We start from the raw sequence: 21,585 nt of genomic DNA on the forward strand, positions 1-21,585 counted from the left end.
AGTTCCAATGTCAAGCATCAAAATAGTAGATCAATTATCACTCCCACATACTATCATACTAATAAAATACATAAAAAAATAAATAAATTTCATCACTTACATAAAATAAATAAATTGGCCGAAAAATATATAACTTAAATGTATAATATTTAACTTTTTATACATTATACAATAATAATTTTTTGTAGACAAAATAATTCAAAATCAAAATGACAGTAGTTCAAATAGGTCTATTTGTCAATAATTATTATTTTGCGTTCGGAAAATGTTAATTTGAGACAATGGGGCAAGGTAAGAGCCAATTCAGCGAGGAGGAACTGCAAGATTACCAAGATCTGACTTATTTTACCAAAAAAGAAGTTTTATAGTATGCGCTCGTTAATTAAATTTGGTATTCATTCTAAGACAGTCAGTTGTAGTGCTCATCAAAAATTCAAAGTCTTAGCACCAGAAAAAGTGGGCCACAATAAAAACGCTAAACTGCCAATGTCTAAAATGCTCAATTATCCCGAATTAAATGTGAATCCTTTTGGCGATAGGATTTGCAAAGTGTTTAGTTCTAGTCGTGATGGGGACTGCACTTTTGAAGACTTTTTAGATATGATGTCTGTTTTTAGTGAAGCAGCCCCGAAATCTGTTAAAGCCGAACATGCGTTTCGTATTTTTGGTAATCTGGTGAGGTGTTTCAGTCACGTTTTAATATTTTTTGTTTAGATTTTGATGGAGACGATATGTTGGGTATTTCTGACTTAAAACAAATTATTGAAAGACTGATTGGGAAGGATAATCATTTTAGTGAGCAGGAAATGGAACGTTTGATACAGAATGTGCTTGAAGAAGCGGATTTAGATGACGACGGGGCACTGTCTTTTGCCGAATTTGAACACATCATTGATAGATCTTCAGATTTTATGAAGTAAATAAAATATCATTGGTGGTTTCTATTGTAAAAACGCTTTTTTGCAGTGTTTTTCGTATGCGTCTCTAATTATGTGATCTCACCATTTTTTTGTGAACTGCCATGACTTGAGTAATTCCACGAGCCAAAGTAAACAATTTTATTTATTAAAAATTGTACAAACTTACAATTAAGAATAATAAACTCATCACAAGATTTATGACTGCAAATACCCCGGGAGTTTCATTCTCATAAAAATCCAAGTCGTGAAAAATGATACCAAAACACAAATAAACCCAACTGCTGTTATTAGTAGTCTATTCAGTTTTGGTGTTAAAGGAGAATGGATATGATCCAAAACTATAAAGCCCAATCCACCCATGGAAAAAAGGAAACTTGACGCGAGACCTTCCATTATGTACTGACCGTTGACTCTATAAGGCATGAATGCGACCTATAAAAAGTTGACTCAGAATTAACTACTAAATAGGCTGTTTTGGTTACTGACAGGCCTTGAATGACCATGTTCGTCTGTCGTCGAGCCGACACTCGGGGGTTCCACAATTACGTCATAAATAATTCCTAAAGGTGCACATAAAGTTTACAATATTATGTTTAAGGGTACTTACCCCCAGTTACAAGAAAATAGGAAGCTAAAACTATTGCAAACATTGTCATAGCCGAGGGCTGGTGTAGCCACGAAGGCCGTTTTATTTTCATATTTGGCACTTCGAGAATCAAGAAAGGAAGAGTAAAAAAGTGTTCCATGATTTAATTAATGTTTTTACGAATTGAAGAAGTAATGTAAACGTTGACAAGCCGGTTGACAGATGACATAACAATTGTCGGTAAAGTAGATTCCTACTCCCGTTTTTTCTATAAAATTAATGCCCATACTACTCAGTTTGAACATTATAATGTGTGCCTGACGAAATGCGACGATTTCAGCGGTTTTGACTATTCATTGTTATCCTTTTTGTAATACTAACTGATAAGGTAAAATTGTTGCCAACTTGATAATTTGTTTGCCCCCACCCCTAGACGTCAAACCGTTACCAACAGTTAAAGTACACGTCAGTTTGTTTAATTCGTATCAGTCTCTTAAAAGTTTATTCGTATATTACCGTTCGATTGTATTAAAACCATGTGCTTACAACCCGTCTGTAACACTTGCATAAAATGAAGACTTCATTTCTATGTGTCGAGTATGTTTTCATTTTAGCTTTGTGCAGGTAAGCGTCCACCCCCATGCCACAACCCCTTTAAAATTTTCTAAATTTCTAGCAAGTGCCTCGTGTGCGAAGATGCGGCGACGACTCCTTCACCCAATGCCCCAATCGGTGAAAATATTTCATCAGACAGTATTCAAGACACCAAAAAAACGCTGGAAAGTGAAAAAAGTGACGATGTAATTCGCGGTTTAGAACCTAGTGCGGACGTTGTGAGTAATTTTAATGAAAAAACCGAAGGAGAAACTTTACAAGTGTTCGCCGAAGCGACTTCCCAGAATTCAGGGGTTGCCAATGAGTAAGTGGTGTCTTTATCAATTATCACAAATCAGTGGCGTCAATAGATTTGGCGCCTGGATTTTGTTTATGCATTTCCTCGTGACAACTTTTTGACCTTGGCAGGTCCAGTTATGCAATTTTGTTTTTTATTTAACACCTGAACCGAAATTGTAGAAGGTCTCCAATCTGTAATTAAGAATTTGTCTGTTGTTTTGCGCTCTAAAAATAGGAAGTAAATCCAGCAAATGACCCCTGAGTAATTCGAAAATCGTGCGTAAATAAGTCGACCCCAAGTCATCTATTTTTAGTGAAATTATCACAAGTGTTATCACCGGAATTAGTCGTTTCCGATTGGGTTCAAATCGGGTCAGTTTGCCGGCAAATGTAGGACAAAACTTGAACAGTCATTTGTACCGATATCTATTCTTATTCGATTGTTTTCACCTGATTCCGAGGTTAAAAGTGTTGTTTTTTAAAGCGAAAATGTTAATTTATTACTCAAGTCGATTCCAAAAATAACCAACATAACGGGTGTATCTAACTGGTTTGTGTGGGCAAAAGTATCGAGTAGGATAAACAAATCCAAATTGACATGTTTGGTGATAGATCAGTAACCTTACAGAAATTTATTTCACACGGAAAAAATGTAACATTCCTTGTGAAATTGTTGGCAAGATGTTGAAATGTGATACATTTGAGAAACGCATCCGGCGTGAAGAAACTCTTGCAGTTCTTTCCTTTTCTCTGTGTTTCCTATGGATTACTACTGAAAGTAGAGATTTAAATGTGTTTTTTAATTTGTTTTATTCTTGACCAGATTTTACATTGAAAGATAGCCCTGTCAACAAAAAATATTGATTGAAATGTAATCATGATAAATGGGTCGCGTACTATATTTATAAATGCGTTGTTAAATATTTCATCGGCGTTGAATATTGGCTAGAATGTTAGGAGAAGAAAATATTTGCGTTGAGTTTACGTACATAATTATTTGGTTTTGGGTGTTGTGATAAACATGTTTTTATCTATAGGGTGTTCTAAAACTTTCTTGGGGTATTTTTGTTATGTATATACTAATGTAAAAAAGTCATCGGTGTGTTGGTTACAGTTTGTAAAAAATAAAATTTAATATGAATGTGGGTTGAAAGTAAAACGTTTAAAGTTTGAATTTATTAACCTTGAAAAAAAAAACACATAACATGTATTTGAAATTTGGTTTTTCAAGTAAAAATTACGATTCTGTTAAAAATTTTATTCTATTAGGTATCATAACTAAAAAATCATTGCATTTTGTTCATTAATTAAGAAAAATATTCGTTGATTTTGTTCATTACAATATGCCAATAAAATATATTGCATAAAAAGTGTTTTTTATTATGTAGATTATGAAAAGTCCCCTAGTACAGATAACTAAACCACTTGAAAAGGGTATTGTGTCATTTTCTCAAATATTTAGTATATATATATACTACTAGTGATGAAACGAGAGATCGGAACGATTTTTGTTTGTTTCATTTTTAAAGGCATTGTATCTAATTATGGATAACTGCACAGAATAGTGGCTCTTGTAAAAATAAAAGCGACTTTGATTGTTCTGTTAATATACAGGGTGCGCCAGAACTCGCGCCCCAGAGAAAAATATATAAGATAAGATACCAGAAACATGGAAAAAATGTTAAAAAAAAATTATCTACAAAAATTTCGAAGTTATGAGAGTTTAAATTTTGCACTTTGTCTCTATTTATTTCTGTTGGAAAAATAATTTTCCAATTTTTTTTTACTACAGGCTATTACAAGAGGAAACAAAGAAGCTGTATCCGAAAATGTAACTGTTTAATGTTATTTGTGGCTTTTATTGGCAAAATTTTTGTACATTTACTAAATAATTGTAAAAAAAAACATATACAAGATCATCAGTATCATTAAATAGACATAAAAAAAATGTCAAATGTCAAAAAATAAATGTCAAAATTTTTTCACAGATAGAATTTTTTAAACAAACATTTTTTCCATGTTCCTGGTATCTTATCTTACTTGAACTTTTTCTCTGAGGTGCGAGTTTTGGCGCACCCTGGTATGTATTTGAACATTCAAAATTTAAAATATTCGGAAATGAAATGAATTACAAAATAAAAAATTGGTCAAACTTGTAGTGCAAAAAAGTAAAAAAGGTAGCATTTAAAATGTATTCTTCAAATAAAATAGTTTTTATGGTTTTTCTCCCGTGTAAGGAAGTTTTGACAACTGTTTGGCATTTCTCAGTACAAAACGTCAAATTATTTTTAACAGATTTAAAGCAAGTTTAAGCCTTGTTGACTCTAATTCGATGAATAAAATGTTGATGTTTTTTTTAATGGCTCAATATAAATTTTTAGTCAGGTGATATAAAAAAAATCGATTGTTATTTTTTAATCACTTTTATCATAAATGTACCAACAATTACGAATAAAATGAACTCCGCATATCACACAATTGCAACCATTAATTATGAACAAACTAAAATACGTACGTCAAGCTATTATTAATAAAATACGTATTATAACCAAAATTTGCACAAGAAGTAACTTATCACTATCGACCTTGAAAATAATAATCCTTGATTACGCTCTCGTCCAGGATGATGACACAAAGCGCTAAAATTATGATAATTGTTTTGCATATTATTACTAATCATCCCCAAGGCCATTCCTTTTTCAAAAATAGACATGTTTTCTCTGCCTTGATGTTTACTTTTAATAAGTCTGAACAAAGCGAATCATTTTACTCTAATTTATGGCAAACATCTGGTGTTCCATTTATTTATTCGTATTTAATTACAGTATAACAACAAGCGGCCAGCCGGTGGTTGTGACACTCTCCGACGTCGCCACCGCCGAGCTACAGCAGCGCGCCATACTTCCTAGTCAAGACCCACCCCCCGAGCCCCAATCTGCCAATCATACCTTTAAACTCAACCAATCCAGATCTGACAAAATCGACGTACCTAGCGTCAAAGAAAACCTAACTGAAGAAATACCATCGTTCTCCGAGTGGGCGCAAAAGCAACTCCAAGAAGCCGAAAAAAACAAATCAAACACCTCCACTCACCATTCTAACGGCAAACAAGCTTCAGGGGCGAAGTTCCGATGGAAAAACTACGCGTCGTTGGATTGCGGCGCCAAAGTCGTGGCTTCCAATCCAGAAGCTGTAAGCCCCAGCGCCATATTAAGCCCCTCACGTGACGAGTACAAACTCAACACTTGCACGAGTCGGATTTGGTTTATCGTAGAATTATGTGAGGCGATTCAAGCCAAAAAAATCGATTTGGCGAATTTCGAGTTGTTCTCTTCGTCGCCGAAGGATTTTGCAGTTTTCGTAAGCGATAGGTTTCCAACACGGGAATGGTCGAATGTTGGGCATTTTACTGCGAAGGATGAGCGCGATGTGCAAAGTTTCGACCTCCATCCGCACCTCTTCGGGAAATATATCAAGGTCGAGGTGAAGAGTCACTACGGCTCGGAGCACTACTGTCCGATTTCGCTTTTTCGCGTCTATGGGACTTCGGAGTTTGAAGTGTTGCAGAAGGAGGACCAAGCACACGAGGACAGACCCGATGATGACGACGACGACGATGAGTCGCTAGATTTGGAAAATGGCGATTCGAGGAAAAATTTATTCAGTTCAGCTACGGATGCCGTGATTTCAATGGTGAAAAAAGCGGCCGAAGTGCTGGGAAATAAGGGGAATTACAGCAACCAGACTGAAATTTCAAATAACACCAAACAGGCCGTGCCTTTGATACGGGTGTGTACGTCACCGAGTCATCTAGTCGTTTGTGATAACTGTAGCGACGACCTCTTCGGACACATCTATGAACTACTCAGCTGTCACGATTCACAAATATGGAGTTTGATCAAGTTGACGTTTATTCGAAATGTCCTGATTGAGTCGAATTTATGCCAAAAATTCGGATTTGAGTTTTGTAAAGTCAGCGACAAATTTGATGTGCATGCGAAATACATTAAAGCACTGTTTCCTGAACATTTCCTCGGTGCCATGTGCAACATGGCAGCAGTTTATCAAAATAAAGTAGTACTTAACGTTAGTAATCATTCCAATGATACAATCATTGATGATGATAAAATGATAAACATCGAAACGTCTGAACCTCACATACTTCCAGTCGAGACGCGAAAAGAACCGGAAGTTACCGATGCGTTGTCATTACAATCATCGGAGGCTGCCTCGACGCCAGCATTACCTGATGTAACACTTACGTCACAAATTAAGCCAACTAAGACTCTAAATTCAGAATTCGACTCTAGACAAAGCAATACTGAGGCGAGTTCGGACAAAAGTGAGGTAAAGTCAGTTGTGACGTCAACCGAACCGGTCCAGTCAAACTTAACCGAACCAGAGGTGGAGCCGGAAGTCGAAAACGTAACCGAAAGTGTCGAATTGGATGACCCTCTTGATGCAGCGACGCCACAGGCACAAAAAGAATCGGTCTTTCTCCGTCTATCGAACAGAATTAAGGCCTTGGAGCGTAACATGTCGCTTTCGGGCCAATATCTCGAAGAGTTGAGTAAACGGTACAAAAAGCAAGTGGAAGAGATACAAAAACTGCTTGATAAAACAATACTCAGTTTAAATGAAGAAAGTAAGAAGAAAGATGAAAGGAATAAGCAGTTGGAGGAGCGTCTTAACGTACTAACAGCAAATTTGGAGGCCCTATTGGCCGAACGCAGAAGTTGGTCTTCGACTATTTCCTGTGTCGTCATTTCCTCACTAGTCACTTTATTTATTGTTACTTTTTGCTGCAAAATCCCTGAGCCGGTGGTGGCAAGACGACCCGAATTAAAGCGGCGGAAATCGGTAGATGTCGTGCAACACTCTGCTCCCAAGAAAAAACGGCGCCCGAGCGACCAAGCCTTGAAGATTGTGCGGTCCTCAATGGAGGCCAGTGATAATTTCAGAAAGAAAAAAAAGAAGAAGAATGTTCTGAGGCGATCGAATTCAATCAGCACCCTCGGGGAGGAGAAGAAGGTGTGGCAAGAGGCGGGGCCAGTCGATTGGGTGGAGGGGAAGCGATTAGAGGAAGTGCCGTTCGTACTGGAAGAAAGTGAACACTCTACCTTGGAACCGATTGCATTGGAGGAGAAAATCACTCCCCCGAGTTATATACAGACGGCGATGAATGCAAGAACGGTGCGGGCGAACGGCGAGGCGAAGAGAGAGGAGAATGGAGGTGTGAATGTGGAGGGGACGCCCAAGAAGGAGAAGAAAGGGTTGAGAAGGATTTTTAAGAAAGTTTTCTAAGACTGATTACGGCTAAGGCTGCGAGAGAGATTGTAGTCGATTTTAAGTTAATTTGAGTTATTTAAAATGGTAATATATTTTTGTGTATTTATTTAGGAATTCCTTTTTAAGGCCTGTGATAAAATTTATTTTTTAAATCGACGTCGTAGAATGTTGTATATTTGTAAATTTTACTTTGCATTGCCTGTCAATAGAGATCTACAAGGTAGAAGGAGTTTTACTGTGCACAAACCCGATGTTTATTATTATGAGATTTTTAAATTATTTAAATACTCATTAATTTCAACAAAATCATCACAGTTTGAGTGATTCTTCTTAAAAAAAATATTTATATCTCTCGAAGCGTCTCCCAATTTTTTCTTAACAAGCTCTTCATCGAGTTTCACTTTTGCACAAACAAAAATCTCATTTAAATCCTCAGCTAGTCTATAAGAAACCACGGTTTGGAACTTCCCACTTAACGTTTCCACAATAGCCGGTCTTAGATTCGCCTCACGCAACACCAAATTTAAGATAAAAAACCCTAAAAACAAATAACTGAAACGACCCTTGCTAAAGAATGAAACACACCTGAAACACCAATTATTTTGGCCACGTTTTCCAGGACAGCTTCTTCCAGAAACTGTCTTGGGGGACAACTCATACCAATTGTGCTATCTTTACTATCAACATCGAACAAAATCGCATCAGATTTTTGATTTTTAGCGGTCATTTCCTCTAAATATTTGATACCATCCTGGATAATCACTTGCAATCGTTCATTCTGACTAAGACCAAACCATTTCGTGGCCACTTCAAGCATCTCTGGGTCAATGTCGACGGCCGATACCCGAATTTGGGGTAAGAATTTACCGAGGAATGAGCACAAGCCGCCCCCACCTAACCCCACAACCACAACGCTACCCTTCTCCTTGTCCATACAAGCCATACTCGTGGCCACACTCATGTAAATATGGTGTTTGCACGTCAGGTGAGCTAAATCGACAATTTCTTTCGGTCCCTTTCTAGTTTTGATAGTTTTCAGTTTGGCTTCGGATTGGATGACTAGTTGCGAACTTAAGTAGAATAGGCGTCGAAACTTATTTTGGTCGACTGCGACGTCTTCGACGATGTAGGAACCGGAGAATTGCGACAAACCTTCGTGTTTCACCGTTCTTGAGCCCACGTCTGCACCTAGAGATAGGTAGGGGATTTTGGGGTTTTTTAAATCAGCAGGGGCGAAACTGCAAACCGCGTCCCCTAGTTCGGCTTGGACCTGTTCGAAATTGCCGTAGTCGTGCCCCCGGTGCATCGTCACGATTGCCAATCGATTAGTTTTGGTGACTTTGGCCAAATGTTGGCGACCTGATTTTGTCGAAAAGAGCCATTCAGCCTCACTAAAAGCCCAGCTTACGACATATTATATTTAAAAATTAAATTCTCACCGTCCTTGTGGCACAATAAAAGCCGCATATTGCGAATTTCTCGCACTGGATGTAGTTTCAACCACGTGAACTGTGAATCTGGGGCGGGGATCCCCCGGCCGGCATAAATCAAGCGAGACTTCGCCTCCTTCAATTGAAGACCTTTTGAGCCCTGAACACACAAAAGCGGCCTGCTGCACACTCGCTATTTGTCTCGCGATTTCGTCAATCGCCTCCAACCGTTCCATTTTTTCGCTTGAAGTGAGATTTACCTCTAGAATTTTTCGCGGCAAAATTTTAAATTTCGTGCAAATTACGAGAAAGACGGGCATCGTATTTTCCCCATTTTCGGACGTTTTCGCTTCAGCTTCAAAACAACGAACAATGCGAAACATCCAGTTATTCGTGGGAAAATAATTTAGTAACATTTTTAAGATGTGTTCTTGCAGAAGTGAGACACAGATATAGCGACCTGCCAGTTTTAGAACTCTTTGGATTTCGTCGAAGTATTTCGTGATTTTGGCCACGGTTTCGGGGCAGTCGTCGGGCATTAAAGCGTCCAAGGTTCCTTTATCTAACACTACACTAAAAGATTCGTCGTTGAAAGACATGTCTAAAGCGTCCATTTGCAAGTATTTCAAATTGGGGCGCTCTTTTTCATTCTGGGACAACATTTGTCGGATCACAACCTGTGATATATCTATATTTGTAACATTACTAAAAAATTAGGGGTTTAAAAGTTGTTTCAAGGGAGTTAAATTGAAATATCTCACTTGTAACCAATATCGTACAAATCGCGCCCTAAAGTCGAGTTTCCGCAACCAGTGATAAGAATATCATCCTGTTTTTTGATATACTTATGTAAATGGCCCGACAATTCCGGATATTCACCATACCTTTAAAATAATGAGTAAAAACAAAACTGAAGTTATGATATAAATACATTCTACCATTCAAATGCCTTAGAACCCCGTTTTTTAAAAAATGTGTCCCAGTATTCCTTCTGACTGAACTCTTCGTGCGATTTTGGCAACAAATTCATTGTAATTTAAAATTTTTATTTGAATTTGTTTTAAGGTTAGCACATGTTAATGGTTAAATCTCACTAGTAGTACATTTGAACTACTCATTTTAAAATAGAATGTATTATTTTTTTTAATATTTCGATAAATGTGTGACTTTAGACTGTAATGTTGTGACACCGTCACCTATCAAATGTCATAAGTCAGTCACACATTTGAACTACTACCAAATTTATTACTTAAATTGATAAAACATCAACTATTTTTAGTTGTTTTTGTGATTACACCCTTCACAACAATCGAAATAGATTGATAACAGTCCAGTTTGAGCGACCACGTGTTTGTTGCGTGACCCTTAACTGACCTTCACCTGACACAACTCCAAAAATATTACAACAGTTTCGCCGGTTATAACGTGATAAATCAAGTTTTGGCAGAAGTAACGTCAAAAAGTGCATCATTGCCCAACGAGAGGTCAGTCAGGGTGACAGTGATACTGATAAAACAAATATTTAGTGTTCATTCATTCCCTATCTCTTTAACTCAGCACAACATGTCTTTAAAACAAACTGTGAATCTCCTCGTTGTACGCAAAAACGGCATTAATGCCATCAAACAAAGATCCAGGTGAGAAATTTGCCATAACTGTGTGATAAATTAACGCCCTTAAAGCTCCTGGTGGTCCCAAGTGGCCATGGGCCCCCCTGATGCCATCCTAGGGGTGACCGAAGCCTTCAAGCGTGACACCAACCCCAACAAAATCAACTTGGGAGTCGGAGCTTACCGTGACGACACCGGCAAGCCTTATGTTTTGCCCTCTGTGCGTAAAGCCGAGGAAAAAATGCGAGCGAAAAATTTAGATAAGGAATATGCCCCCATTTCGGGGTTCTCCGAGTTTTGCAACGCTGCGATCGAGCTTGCGTTAGGGGACAACTCCGAGATCATATGTAATGGACTCAATGCCACCGTTCAAGGCATTTCCGGAACAGGTTCACTCCGAGTGGGGGCTGCTTTCCTTAAGAATTTTTTCCCAGGAAACAAAACAGTCTATTTACCCAAACCGACATGGGGGAACCACACACCAATCTTTAAACACACGGGATTGGACGTCCAGTCGTACACTTTTTACGATCCCAAGACTTGCGGGCTTGACTTCAAAGGAGTTCTGGATGACATCAATGTGAGTATTTTTGAATGGGTACTTATTGTAGTCTCAGAAAATCCCCGAAAGGTCTATAATCCTACTCCACGCATGTGCTCACAACCCGACGGGGGTGGACCCCAACCTAGATCAGTGGGCGGAACTCTCCTGTCTCATCAAACAACGCAACCTATTTCCCTTCTTCGACATGGCGTATCAAGGCTTCGCTTCCGGTGACATAGACAAAGACGCCCAAGCTGTGCGACTGTTCATCAAAGACGGCCATAAAATCGTCCTTGCTCAAAGCTTCGCCAAAAATATGGGTCTGTACGGTGAAAGGGCGGGGGCGTTTACTGTCGTAACCGAATCGAAAGAAGAGACAGCAAGAGTGATGTCACAATTGAAAATCTTGATTCGTGCGCTATATTCGAATCCGCCAATCAACGGCGCGAGAATCGTTAGTGAGATTTTGACAGATCCGACATTACGCGCTGACTGGTTGAAAGAGGTTAAGGGGATGGCCGATCGGATTATTTCTGTGCGAACCAAATTAAGGGATAATTTGAAAAAGGAAGGGTCGACCAAAAATTGGCAACACATCACTGATCAAATTGGAATGTTTTGTTACACGGGAATGACTCCTGATCAGGTTGGTAAGGTTGCTAATGCTGTAGGTTGTATTACGGTGGTGGGTTTTAGGTGGAGAAGATAACCAAAGAACATAGTGTGTTTCTTACGAAAGATGGAAGGATATCAATGGCGGGTGTTACGTCAAAAAATGTAGAGTATTTGGCTCATGCAATGCATACCGTCACCAAGTAGGTAGATTCAAGAACAAAAGAGCGTCGTTTATTTGGCATTTTTGTGTTTTCTTTTTTGGCATTTATATGTAAGTAAGCATATACAAGGTGTAACAAATTTGTGCGTAAGTGTAGTTTAAGAAAAAAAAAGACAATGAACTGTTACACCCTGTATATTATGTATTCTAGGTGCAAGTATTATATAATAGGAGCTGTCAATTTTTACAATTTATTAAAATATACTTTATAAAACAATTTTTTTTGGATGAACACAATTCTTAATACAGTTTGTGGCTTAATTAATTAGTTACAATAAAATATTTTACAACTGTACATTTTTTCTCCTAGATTTTATTTTCCATTTCCGGCCACTCAATACTCTCGATTTCTTTCGAATTATTAGCGAGTAAATGATTTTTAAAAATATTTTGTAAGGCACATCTCATTTGTTTTTCTTCTCTAAGTTGTGAAGACAAGGCAGAAACGTTGTACTCTAAAATACTTAATTTACTTTGAAGGACTTGGACGGCGTCGATCAAATTTTTATTTGAATCTGTTTTCGACCAATTCGTCACATCAACTGTAAAAGCAAGTCGGTAAAAACCAAAAAAGGCACTTATTACCCACAAAAAATATTAAACAACACACGCACACAAGTTAAATTAAGTACAAAAACTCGATCACAGATGGTCAAAAATACAATTTTGGGAAGTCCCGACGGTTCCAGATTGTCCCGTCGGACCTTCCGCCACCACCACCAAATGCCCTCCACTACTCTAAATGCTGCGTCTTGCGCAACTGCCGCACCACGAATGAACCGCAGCACCATGTGCTCGCCCTGGGGGCATGCGGGCGGTAATTTCGGGGCTGCAGCGGCTGCGCAACCGCCGAAGAGGACCGACTGAGGTCTACGCTGGACCTGTGCGAACGTGCTAATTTGTCATGCATTCGTACGTTACCGCCGGTCAGTAGGTCCGCTGTTGCCGCCACCAGAGATGGAACAGAGACAGAGTTAAAAAGGTGCGAGAGAGACAGATAAGGGGTGGGGGGGCTCATCTCGACCTACGCTCACCTGAGTTTACGGTATTGCGGGGCTTCACGGTCGAAAAATACGCTTCGATTACCTCGAGGATCAACCCGTCCTCTTTGTAACTGAGACGAGGGCCGGGTCTACTGTAAGGGACGTGGCCGAAGGCGAGACAGGGGCGGAGCGGCGGCGAGGGGCGAAGCGACGTGGCGGACCAGCCGCGACCATGGGGCGGAGGCGGCGGCGGAGAGTTAGTCGCGGGTCGGGGCGGGGACGGAGTGCTCCCGGCTGCTACCAGCGGAGACGTCTGAAAGGGACAGAGCCAATTTAAACAAATGAAAAACGCATTTTGCGATGTTAGTGTCCGGTTAATACAGGCAAGGGCACACACAAGCTCAGTTAGACTCGCGTTAGAAAAATAACTGAAAAACTGAACAAGCAACACACGCCCTTGCCTGCACGCGTCTCCTCGTAAATCCCCCTAAGAACACTGGCCGGAATTTTGGCTTTCAGCCACCAGTGGGCGTACAAGCCTGACTTGTAAATCGGCACTTCCTCCTCCCCCTCTTCCTCTCCTTCGTCCAACACGCACCCCATTGACCTAGACTTTATCGGCCCCTCCTCCTTGGAATGCATTTTGGGCCACGGACACATATCCAGACTCGTCACAGACGTCCGGAGACTATTCCCCGAAACCGATGGTTCGGACGTTCTCGGCGTTGATCCGAACGGCGATGTACAGGGACATTGCGCCTCGAATTCCGACAGAGTGATCCCCCGATTCGACTCTTGGACCGAATTTGGCGAGTTTAGAGTGCAACTTCCGGCCATGCCAGAATCGGACGACCGGGGGCTGTGACACTCGACACAGCCCCGACAATATGATGGAGACATCCGCAAATATTTGGAACTGACACAGCGTCTCACGGGGCCTTGTTTGAGATCCTGGGGGTTGATTTGAATACTGGAACGTCTGCGAGTAATACTGAAAGGCTTTTGGAATTCATTCGCGAACATGGTTGGGGGCTTGATCACGGTTTGGGTCGATGGGGGGTCACTCTCTTCACTATCGAAATTGTACAACAATTCGGCGACGATTTTATCAGGTAGAGGAACGGTGTTTAGAGGCAATTCGAGACTGCTCGAGTGAGTAGTAGTACTACTATCGTTTTCCTCCAGGTCGTAGTTAATTCTCCTATTTATGTTGGTATCACTGTTTGACCATCCCGGGATGTAGATAGTCGTCAAACTGCTCGAACTGAATTTATTTCCGACAAGTTTCGTCGGACAACTCTGACGTACAAGCGGGACATATCGTTTCGGTACATCAAGCGTGTCACGTGATATGCTCCCATCCAAGTTAACTAGATCCTCACAAGCTCCAAATGGTTTCGGTACTATTCCCGAACTCGCTTCGGAATTTTCCGACGCTTGCTTGATCAGTTCGAATTTTGCACTTGTAATGACACTTTTCGGCTCTTCTGCCATCTTCACGTCGCCGTAATCGATGAAACTTTCGTATTTTGTTGCAATTTCATTCGTCTGGGGGTTGTAATACCGAATATAACCGAACGGATTACTCGAACTACTTCCGGAAGAATCCGATTGGATAATCGCGTTTTGTCTTTTAATTAGCGTTTCGTTACTGTCCGACTCTTCATCAGAGTCACTATCACAATTTATCACACTGATCCGACACTGCGCCGACTTTGCTATTATGACGCATTCGGACTTATGGTGTCTTATCCTTACCATGGCCAAGTTCATTCGATTCAAATACTCAGGATAGAGTAATTGTTTCAAGAGTTTACGAGTGATTAATTTATCTTTAATACACTTTGAGAAGTATTTGGTGAGAGACGCGAAAGGGGCACATGGAGGGTATGTCTCAGGGGGGTACGTCGTTTCGTATTCGATCGAATTTTGGTAGCACAAAACCGACACTCTGGTTGAATAACCGCGTTGGTTAAGCTACACATAATAGTTTTTTAATTCACATTTTTAAAATTGTCATAAGGGGCAACCATCATTACGTTTGTCGTAGACAGTACTTTTGCAAAATTAATTATGGTGGCACCACCGTAAAATAATTCAAACGTCAAAATTTGACAAACAAGATGGCTACCCATTTTCAACATCGATTTTGACTTACATGCGGGGGCGGTTGGGGCACAAATTGTGCCTGACTGGGGGCGACTTTCTGATTATTACTTGTGGCATTCTTCGGCATATGTTTTCTCAACAATTCCACCCAATGATTCGCCTCAATCTTACTTTGACACACGGCGATTTTTTTCTCGATCATGGGAGCGCTGATCTCAAAGGCGTTTTTATACTGTTCGTTATCCTCCAATCGATTCACCACCAAACCAGACAATGGTAATTTACCCTAAAATCTCTCACTTATTTTACATGATCCTCCCTCAAAATTCCACTCACCTCATAGATAAAAGCACTGAGTCGATGACTCACAGATAATATCAGCAAAGTCGTCGGAAACATCACAAAGTATCGGTCGTGGTGTTGGGGTCCGACTGCCACCGAACCCATGTAAATTATGTCGCCCAAAGCTGCTAAACTAGGGCCCTCCCAGCCCCGAACCGGTCCCGTGAGGACTTGAAGTTCGAGCTCTTTCTGGCGGCGAGTGGCGGCACATGTAGTAGCGATGTCCTTGTAAACGGCGACGGATCGCTGGGTGTCACCGCGGTCGGGATGACACTCTTCGACGTGACGTTCGAGTTCTTGAAGCATGCCTGAATATTTATCAAGACGGCGGAAGGGCTTACTGAGGAGGACCGTCAGAACGAGGACGCCAGGACTAGTAGCGCCTCGAGATTCCATATATTTCGTCAACTCTTCTCTGAATACAAAAATAATTAAGTTGGTTTAGGAGGTGACTTAATGACTTTTGTAATTTTTCTCTTAATTTATTCTTACTTGTACTGATCCAAGATACAGGCCGCCTTGGGGTGGTGGGCGCAATAGGCCTGATTAACAGCCTTAATCCTGGGGGCCCAGGTGAGAAATAAGCGGCCTACTCTCTGCTCCAGGCCCGGCTTGGCCTGTTCTGCCTCCATCAGTTTTAATAATTGTTGGTGCGTATCTAGGACCTCCGCGATATTCCCAGTCAACTGTTTGTACTCATCATTGGTCAATCTGCAAACACCTGTCTTTTATTTATGCTCCATAAATATCGATTTCTGATTACATAGCGCTTTTTTCCAGAGGTTGTAAAAAGTTTGTGACTAAACTTTCAAGTTCGGTGACGTGGGCCTTCTCCGAGTCTATCAGGTCTTTCAATACAACGCTTTTGTACTGATTTTGTTGCACCATTACGGGTTTTGGGGCATCTACAATGAAAACAATAATTTGGGAGAATTCATTATTTAGCAGTTTGTAACCTTTGGATTCCTTGACGTAATTGCTGGGGAACCAGCCTGTTTTTCCATTGAGAGTGCCTTCCCACCACCCATCGTCTTTCTGGGTGACTGTGATGAGGTCACCCTTCTTGAAGCACAGCTAAAATCATCGTAGATAACATGTGGACTGCGAAAAATTCCAGAACCTTACCTCATCGTTATTCGATCCTTTGAAAGGATAAACGGCCTGGACTACCAGTGGTTCAGTGGCCATTTTATTCTCACATGTGTACCTAACTGGGTAAACAATTCAATAAAATTATTTATGGATCTTCGATACGATTAAACGGTGCCGCAAAACTGGTCATGATGCGAACAAAAAATAATTTTGAGTACTGTCACATTCTTGGCATATACTTAGCTTTGAAGATAATTCTGGAACACGGCCAAAAATATAAAAACGCAACAAGCTCAACCACAATCCCCTCAATGAATAGGCGACCAAAATGTTTTTTTATCGCTTCGACCGGAAATGCCCACACATTCTTATAGCAAATTCGCGTTTTCGTAATAAAAACACAATTAAGGGGGCGCAAAAGTAAAAAGCATTAATTAATTTTTTTTTTAATTGGAAACGTTATTATTACCTTTCTTGAACCCAGTCGTGACTCACACTCTTGTATATAAGACTTATTATCTCAAATATAAGCGATATAAATAAATATTCACAAATCAGGATTAATAATTGTCAAAAACTTGGCTGTTATTCTGTCAAATTCCAGTCGGTAATTCAGACATCCGTAACATGAAATATATCTTTTACGCTTTTCAATTTAAAAGTAGTTTTCAGTTTTACGTAAATATTTTTTTGAAGTGACTGACCTACAATTAATTCCATATTCTATTATTTAATTACTCCAATTTTTTTTGTGTACACTGTACAGTCGCGGCCATTGAAAAGTAATACACTTGACAAATAAAATAATTTTGGCGTTGTAAATTTTCCCTTGAAATTGACAATCACTGTCATGTTTAAAATGTCACTAGAATCTTCTTCTCTCCTTTAAGGACAGTCATTTTGTTCACATTTATTTCTTCTGTGATGACTCGTATAGGGACATTGTCCCTTAATCTTGTAATAATAATAGAATTAAATTTTCCTGACGGCGTCCAGCACTGATTTGTCAAAAGTGAGGTTTACATTATGCAATTTTTTAAATTTTGAGAGGATGTGTCAAAATCCCGTGTATTACTTTTCAATGACCGCCACTGTACGCCTGTGGGGAACTTTAGACGTGGGTGCCAACATAATAAAATGAAATTCACTGTGCAGCTGTCATCGAACAGATGGACATGTCGTAATTGCATCTGCAACGTTTTTGTTATTGTACAGGTCGTGACTTGTTTAGCTGGTTATGTATGTTGAAAATTAACCGTTTGTGTAAAATTCCAACTAAATTACACTTTGTTTTTCGTAAATTTAAGGTGTTTGTGAGTGACATTCTAGAAGATTCTTCGTAAGATGGCAAAATCTGGTATGTCAGAATCTGATGTCGAGAGTGATAAGAACGGGGCTAAGTCGATGGAAAATCAAAAAACGAAACCAAAAAAATGCACCACCTCCTTAAACCTCGTAACAAAACGTCCAACTGTCTCAACACCTATCAGCATCCTCATCGAGAGCTTAGTCAAGAATCTTTGCACCATCTACGAAACAGATGCGGAAAAAGTATCAAAAATGTACAATTTGATCTGCGACCGTCTCTTCCAAATGAATCTGATTGACGAAAGTTACCACATGAATGAATTTGAGAGCATGCGAGCGGCCTACCAGCAGGCTTTTCACCACTTGTTGAAAAGCTCAATGGGGGGCGAAAACGCCGTAGCGCTCCGCCCAGTATGGCCCAACACCGACTTTATAACCTCACACTATTGTCAAGAATTTGATGAAATCGAATACATAGCTGGGGGCGGTTTCGGCCAAGTCTACCGGGTCAAACACAAACTAGATGGAACTGAATATGCTGTCAAGAAGATTCCGATTAGGGCGGAGGGAATAGAAGCCGTCAGGAATTACCTATCTGAAGTAAAAACTTTCGCCAGTGTTAACCATGCCAATATCGTCCAATACAAAGCCGCTTGGCTCGAACTGGGGGCCCCCACTGGTGGCAACACCATCACTGATGAAACCGAATCCTATACTGAAGAAATTAAGACACACATCGATGGCGAATACATCTACCATGAAACCCCAAGACATTCATTTTCAGACGAAGTTAAAACAGAAGACACTTCAGACTTTGAGGTGAATTTCGAGCATAGCATCAGCAGCGTCACAAATCGCTCAAAGAACTCACCCAAACGAGTCAAACGGAATAGCATTTCAGAGGGCGGAAAAGCGATTTGTAAATTAGACATGAAGGAAATCAGGGAGTTGAAAATGCAACAAAGGGCTAACGTAAAATGGGCCACTCTGTACATACAGATGGCGCTATGCCAGTCCACTTTGAAACAGTGGTTGGAAAGGCGAAACGACGCCGAATTGGTAGTCGAAGACGGCGATAAAGCGCTTCTTCCGGTTACAGGGCATGTGAGAAATGAGACAATTTATGAGGTTTTGAGGCAGTTACTTAAAGGTAATGATGAGTAATGATTTTGTGTGCAAATTTTAATTGATTGTTGCATAGGGTTGGAATATATTCATTCCAAAGGGATCGTTCATCATGATATTAAACCAAGCAATATTTTTATTCAGATCGAAAATGGAAATTTGTTGGTGCAATTAGGAGATTTTGGTTTGGCTTGTCCTTTGCAGAATGTGAGGCACAGTTTGGCTTTTGGTACGAAGCTTTACGCCGCGCCGGAACAACTTGATGGCAAATGTGATCCAAAGGTAAGGAGAATAAAATCGTGGTTGTGTTCATATGCAAATATTGGTTTTTGTTTGGGTAAACAAAACAATAAAAACCGTAAGGAAAATTCTCAAAGTAACTCAATTAATGCGTAATAGATTACGTCAGAACAATAAAAACATGCTGATTAACTGTTTTATCTTATTCAAGTAAATCTTAAAATTTTTATTGATCAATAAAGTATATTTTTATACAATGTAGGACCTATTTTTATGTTGAGTATGATTTAAAATTTAAACAATCACACAACGGAATAATCAAAAATCTATTTTATAGCAGAATTTTGTACATTCATACTTTAAAAAAATCTTTTTTTTTTTGGTAAAACTTGCCAGAAATTAGCTTCTTATTCGTAAATCAAAATAAAAATTTAAGGAGAATATGTATAAGAAAAAATCAAAGAATACTTTAAAAAGAACCTAAAAAAATATGAAAAACAATATTTGGCTATATGAATTATCTTTCCGTTGATGATTGGAACATACCTGTATAAACAATATACAGCGGGCAACAGAAACAAGTACATGATGTAAAGTTTATTTTATTTTTTTAAACGGAAATTACCAGGTCAAATTATTATGTTAAGAGAATTGGTAAAATACTTATTTCTGAGGCCACAATTTTTATTTGTTTTTTATTTTGGTTCTTATAAAATAAGCATTTTTGTCACAATAAATCAAAAACCTCCAACTTTTTTTTATAAAATTACCATTAAATTTGCTAGTTCTACCAACTTTAAGGCAATATTAAATATGTATTTATCACTTGTAGGCTACATCTTTTTCTTTATTATTTGGAAATTAAGGAATCTTTTTGATTTAGAAATTTTAATTACATACAGGTGATTCTTAAATAGACCGACAAAATTTTAAAACAGCTTCCCATGGATGAATGTACCTTTTTTACGTTTATATCTTTTAGGGGCAAAACCCCCTTGATCCGTGCCACTTACGGCGTTTATGAATTGTTGCAATGATCAAGTACATTTTCATCAAATTAATGCCATGGTTTCCAGAACACATCAGTGGCGTACGCTTTAATACTTACTTTACTTATATACTTTAATAACTTTAATAAATTTTATTTGGAGAACGGTTAAACAAAGAATTCTTTAAATATTTTTCCAGCATGTTCTCATTTGATACTACCAAGGATAAAATTTTGTCGGTCTATTTAAGAATCACTCATATTAGAAATAATAATATCACTATCAATAATTAGTTCTAAAAAATTTTAAGCGTGATTATTACATAATTACAATTATTTTCATAATTTTATAATTACGAATAAAATTTTCTTGTGCTTTATTATGACCCTAAAAAAAATGTTTCAAATCTACAATTTGTTTCTAAACGCATTGAAGTTTTAAAGACTTTATTAAATGATTCATTTTTTATTTTAGAGTGATATGTATTCCCTTGGAATCGTCCTATTTGAGCTAGTCGAGAGATTCCGCACCGACATGGAGCGGGTCCAATACATCGATGATTTGAGAAAAGGCAAATTACCAACACACGTCCACGTCCAACAACCACAATTGGCTCAAATAATTTGTCAGTTGATGGTAAAATATCCACAAGACAGGCCGGATGCTAATACCTTACTCAAATCATTAACTCACAATTCCGATGCTGATTATGTAAGAGAATTAGAGTGTAAACTGGCAGAACGAGATGAAGAAATTTTAAGACTCAAAGAACTACTCAAATCGGCAGGTGTTAAAAGTATCTAATTTAAGAAATCGAAAATAAACTTATTTTATATAGAGAATTATTTTAAGTTTTTTTTGCACCATTTACTTGTCATTGTCTTATGTGCAAATGTTGGTGTAAAAGACTCTGATGTTCTTAATGAGTTTTTAAATCAGTATTTTACTTACTTAATTATGGTGGGATCAATTATTTTCTGCCAAATGGGTTTGCTTGGTGTCTCAAATGCACATTTTACTGCCATTTTTTGTGCATTTACGAATTCTCTGAATCCTTAATAGTTACTACATTTAATTTTTAGTTTAATTGTTTGATGTGAGAATAGAATGATTGAAGTGTGTTTTGTACAATTTTTGAATTATTTATTGTACATTTCCATGACTGAACATGAATTGTTTTCATGTATAAATCGAAAATTGTGATACAAAAATTTGAAATAAATATTTTTTAAAAAGTTGCACCTTGTTTTATTATTCCAAATATAAATATTTTGGTTCAGTGAAACGAA

General features: G+C 38.8%; 7 protein-coding genes across 8 annotated transcripts; 4 read left to right on the forward strand and 3 right to left on the reverse strand.

The window, feature by feature from the left end:
- The first annotated feature begins 29 nt into the window (after positions 1-29).
- On the forward strand, positions 30-1,125 carry LOC123013255 (calcium and integrin-binding protein 1-like). Its single transcript, XM_044411681.1, has 5 exons — positions 30-140; positions 189-367; positions 420-667; positions 715-916; positions 967-1,125. Exons 2-5 carry the CDS (start codon positions 282-284, stop codon positions 986-988), a joined length of 558 nt encoding a protein of 185 aa, XP_044267616.1. The 5' UTR covers positions 30-140; positions 189-281; the 3' UTR covers positions 989-1,125.
- LOC123013256 (oligosaccharyltransferase complex subunit ostc) lies at positions 1,045-1,809 on the reverse strand. Its single transcript, XM_044411682.1, has 3 exons — positions 1,528-1,809; positions 1,407-1,480; positions 1,045-1,352 (listed from the first exon to the last, which is right to left on the reverse strand). Exons 1-3 carry the CDS (start codon positions 1,664-1,666, stop codon positions 1,116-1,118), a joined length of 450 nt encoding a protein of 149 aa, XP_044267617.1. The 5' UTR covers positions 1,667-1,809; the 3' UTR covers positions 1,045-1,115.
- Positions 1,792-7,912, forward strand: LOC123013251 (SUN domain-containing ossification factor). The gene is made up of 3 exons (XM_044411677.1): positions 1,792-2,130; positions 2,183-2,425; positions 5,226-7,912. The coding sequence occupies exons 1-3, from the start codon at positions 2,078-2,080 to the stop codon at positions 7,702-7,704; spliced, it is 2,775 nt and encodes a 924-aa protein (XP_044267612.1). The 5' UTR covers positions 1,792-2,077; the 3' UTR covers positions 7,705-7,912.
- Positions 7,803-10,353, reverse strand: LOC123013252 (eEF1A lysine and N-terminal methyltransferase homolog). Its single transcript, XM_044411678.1, has 5 exons — positions 10,058-10,353; positions 9,881-10,003; positions 9,129-9,824; positions 8,275-9,080; positions 7,803-8,227 (listed from the first exon to the last, which is right to left on the reverse strand). Exons 1-5 carry the CDS (start codon positions 10,147-10,149, stop codon positions 7,950-7,952), a joined length of 1,995 nt encoding a protein of 664 aa, XP_044267613.1. The 5' UTR covers positions 10,150-10,353; the 3' UTR covers positions 7,803-7,949.
- Positions 10,288-12,403, forward strand: LOC123013254 (aspartate aminotransferase, mitochondrial). Its single transcript, XM_044411680.1, has 4 exons — positions 10,288-10,756; positions 10,802-11,309; positions 11,347-11,919; positions 11,970-12,403. The coding sequence occupies exons 1-4, from the start codon at positions 10,683-10,685 to the stop codon at positions 12,090-12,092; spliced, it is 1,278 nt and encodes a 425-aa protein (XP_044267615.1). The 5' UTR covers positions 10,288-10,682; the 3' UTR covers positions 12,093-12,403.
- An 802-nt stretch (positions 12,404-13,205) lies between these two features.
- LOC123013250 lies at positions 13,206-17,615 on the reverse strand. 2 transcript variants are annotated; one of them, XM_044411676.1, is made up of 9 exons: positions 17,104-17,609; positions 16,668-16,753; positions 16,499-16,616; positions 16,306-16,447; positions 16,035-16,253; positions 15,537-15,957; positions 15,250-15,486; positions 13,553-15,068; positions 13,206-13,404 (listed from the first exon to the last, which is right to left on the reverse strand). In XM_044411676.1, the coding sequence occupies exons 2-9, from the start codon at positions 16,728-16,730 to the stop codon at positions 13,349-13,351; spliced, it is 2,772 nt and encodes a 923-aa protein (XP_044267611.1). In that variant the 5' UTR covers positions 16,731-16,753; positions 17,104-17,609; the 3' UTR covers positions 13,206-13,348. The 2 variants fall into 2 exon arrangements, with proteins under 2 accessions (XP_044267611.1, XP_044267609.1); XM_044411674.1 differs by having other exon boundaries at positions 16,306-16,616; positions 17,104-17,615.
- Positions 17,616-17,771: 156 nt separating this feature from the next.
- LOC123013253 (eIF-2-alpha kinase GCN2-like) lies at positions 17,772-21,534 on the forward strand. Its single transcript, XM_044411679.1, has 4 exons — positions 17,772-17,873; positions 17,942-19,092; positions 19,144-19,349; positions 20,771-21,534. Exons 2-4 carry the CDS (start codon positions 17,979-17,981, stop codon positions 21,098-21,100), a joined length of 1,650 nt encoding a protein of 549 aa, XP_044267614.1. The 5' UTR covers positions 17,772-17,873; positions 17,942-17,978; the 3' UTR covers positions 21,101-21,534.
- The last annotated feature ends 51 nt before the right edge of the window (positions 21,535-21,585 follow it).

Source organism: Tribolium madens, unplaced genomic scaffold (assembly GCF_015345945.1).
Source record: "Tribolium madens isolate multiple individuals breed KSU strain unplaced genomic scaffold, Tmad_KSU_1.1 Scaffold_96;HRSCAF=242;Tcas5.2_LG5, whole genome shotgun sequence".
Classification (NCBI taxonomy): Eukaryota; Metazoa; Arthropoda; class Insecta; order Coleoptera; family Tenebrionidae; genus Tribolium; species Tribolium madens.

Excerpts from the sequence above, each read along its gene's own strand:
- LOC123013255 (XM_044411681.1), top strand. The coding sequence starts at position 282 with ATGGGGCAAGGTAAGAGCCAATTCAGCGAGGAGGAACTGCAAGATTAC. Across the intron at positions 668-714 it reads ACATGCGTTTCGTATTTTTG|ATTTTGATGGAGACGATATG; the intron begins GTAATCTGGTGA and ends TTTTTTGTTTAG. Across the intron at positions 917-966 it reads AGATCTTCAGATTTTATGAA|TGTTTTTCGTATGCGTCTCT; the intron begins GTAAATAAAATA and ends GCTTTTTTGCAG.
- LOC123013253 (XM_044411679.1), top strand. The coding sequence starts at position 17,979 with ATGGCAAAATCTGGTATGTCAGAATCTGATGTCGAGAGTGATAAGAAC. Across the intron at positions 19,093-19,143 it reads TTTGAGGCAGTTACTTAAAG|GGTTGGAATATATTCATTCC; the intron begins GTAATGATGAGT and ends ATTGTTGCATAG. Across the intron at positions 19,350-20,770 it reads ATGGCAAATGTGATCCAAAG|AGTGATATGTATTCCCTTGG; the intron begins GTAAGGAGAATA and ends TTTTTATTTTAG.
- LOC123013252 (XM_044411678.1), bottom strand. The coding sequence starts at position 10,149 with ATGAATTTGTTGCCAAAATCGCACGAAGAGTTCAGTCAGAAGGAATAC. Across the intron at positions 10,004-10,057 it reads GGTTCTAAGGCATTTGAATG|GTATGGTGAATATCCGGAAT; the intron begins GTAGAATGTATT and ends ATTATTTTAAAG. Across the intron at positions 9,081-9,128 it reads TTTATTGTGCCACAAGGACG|TGAGGCTGAATGGCTCTTTT; the intron begins GTGAGAATTTAA and ends CTGGGCTTTTAG.
- LOC123013250 (XM_044411674.1), bottom strand. The coding sequence starts at position 16,730 with ATGGCCACTGAACCACTGGTAGTCCAGGCCGTTTATCCTTTCAAAGGA. Across the intron at positions 16,617-16,667 it reads AAGGATCGAATAACGATGAG|CTGTGCTTCAAGAAGGGTGA; the intron begins GTAAGGTTCTGG and ends CGATGATTTTAG. Across the intron at positions 16,254-16,305 it reads CCTCTGGAAAAAAGCGCTAT|ATTGACCAATGATGAGTACA; the intron begins GTAATCAGAAAT and ends AGGTGTTTGCAG.
- LOC123013254 (XM_044411680.1), top strand. The coding sequence starts at position 10,683 with ATGTCTTTAAAACAAACTGTGAATCTCCTCGTTGTACGCAAAAACGGC. Across the intron at positions 10,757-10,801 it reads GCCATCAAACAAAGATCCAG|CTCCTGGTGGTCCCAAGTGG; the intron begins GTGAGAAATTTG and ends ACGCCCTTAAAG. Across the intron at positions 11,920-11,969 it reads CGGGAATGACTCCTGATCAG|GTGGAGAAGATAACCAAAGA; the intron begins GTTGGTAAGGTT and ends GGTGGGTTTTAG.
- LOC123013251 (XM_044411677.1), top strand. The coding sequence starts at position 2,078 with ATGAAGACTTCATTTCTATGTGTCGAGTATGTTTTCATTTTAGCTTTG. Across the intron at positions 2,131-2,182 it reads TTCATTTTAGCTTTGTGCAG|CAAGTGCCTCGTGTGCGAAG; the intron begins GTAAGCGTCCAC and ends CTAAATTTCTAG. Across the intron at positions 2,426-5,225 it reads AATTCAGGGGTTGCCAATGA|TATAACAACAAGCGGCCAGC; the intron begins GTAAGTGGTGTC and ends ATTTAATTACAG.
- LOC123013256 (XM_044411682.1), bottom strand. The coding sequence starts at position 1,666 with ATGGAACACTTTTTTACTCTTCCTTTCTTGATTCTCGAAGTGCCAAAT. Across the intron at positions 1,481-1,527 it reads CTATTTTCTTGTAACTGGGG|GAATTATTTATGACGTAATT; the intron begins GTAAGTACCCTT and ends GTGCACCTTTAG. Across the intron at positions 1,353-1,406 it reads AACATGGTCATTCAAGGCCT|GTCGCATTCATGCCTTATAG; the intron begins GTCAGTAACCAA and ends AACTTTTTATAG.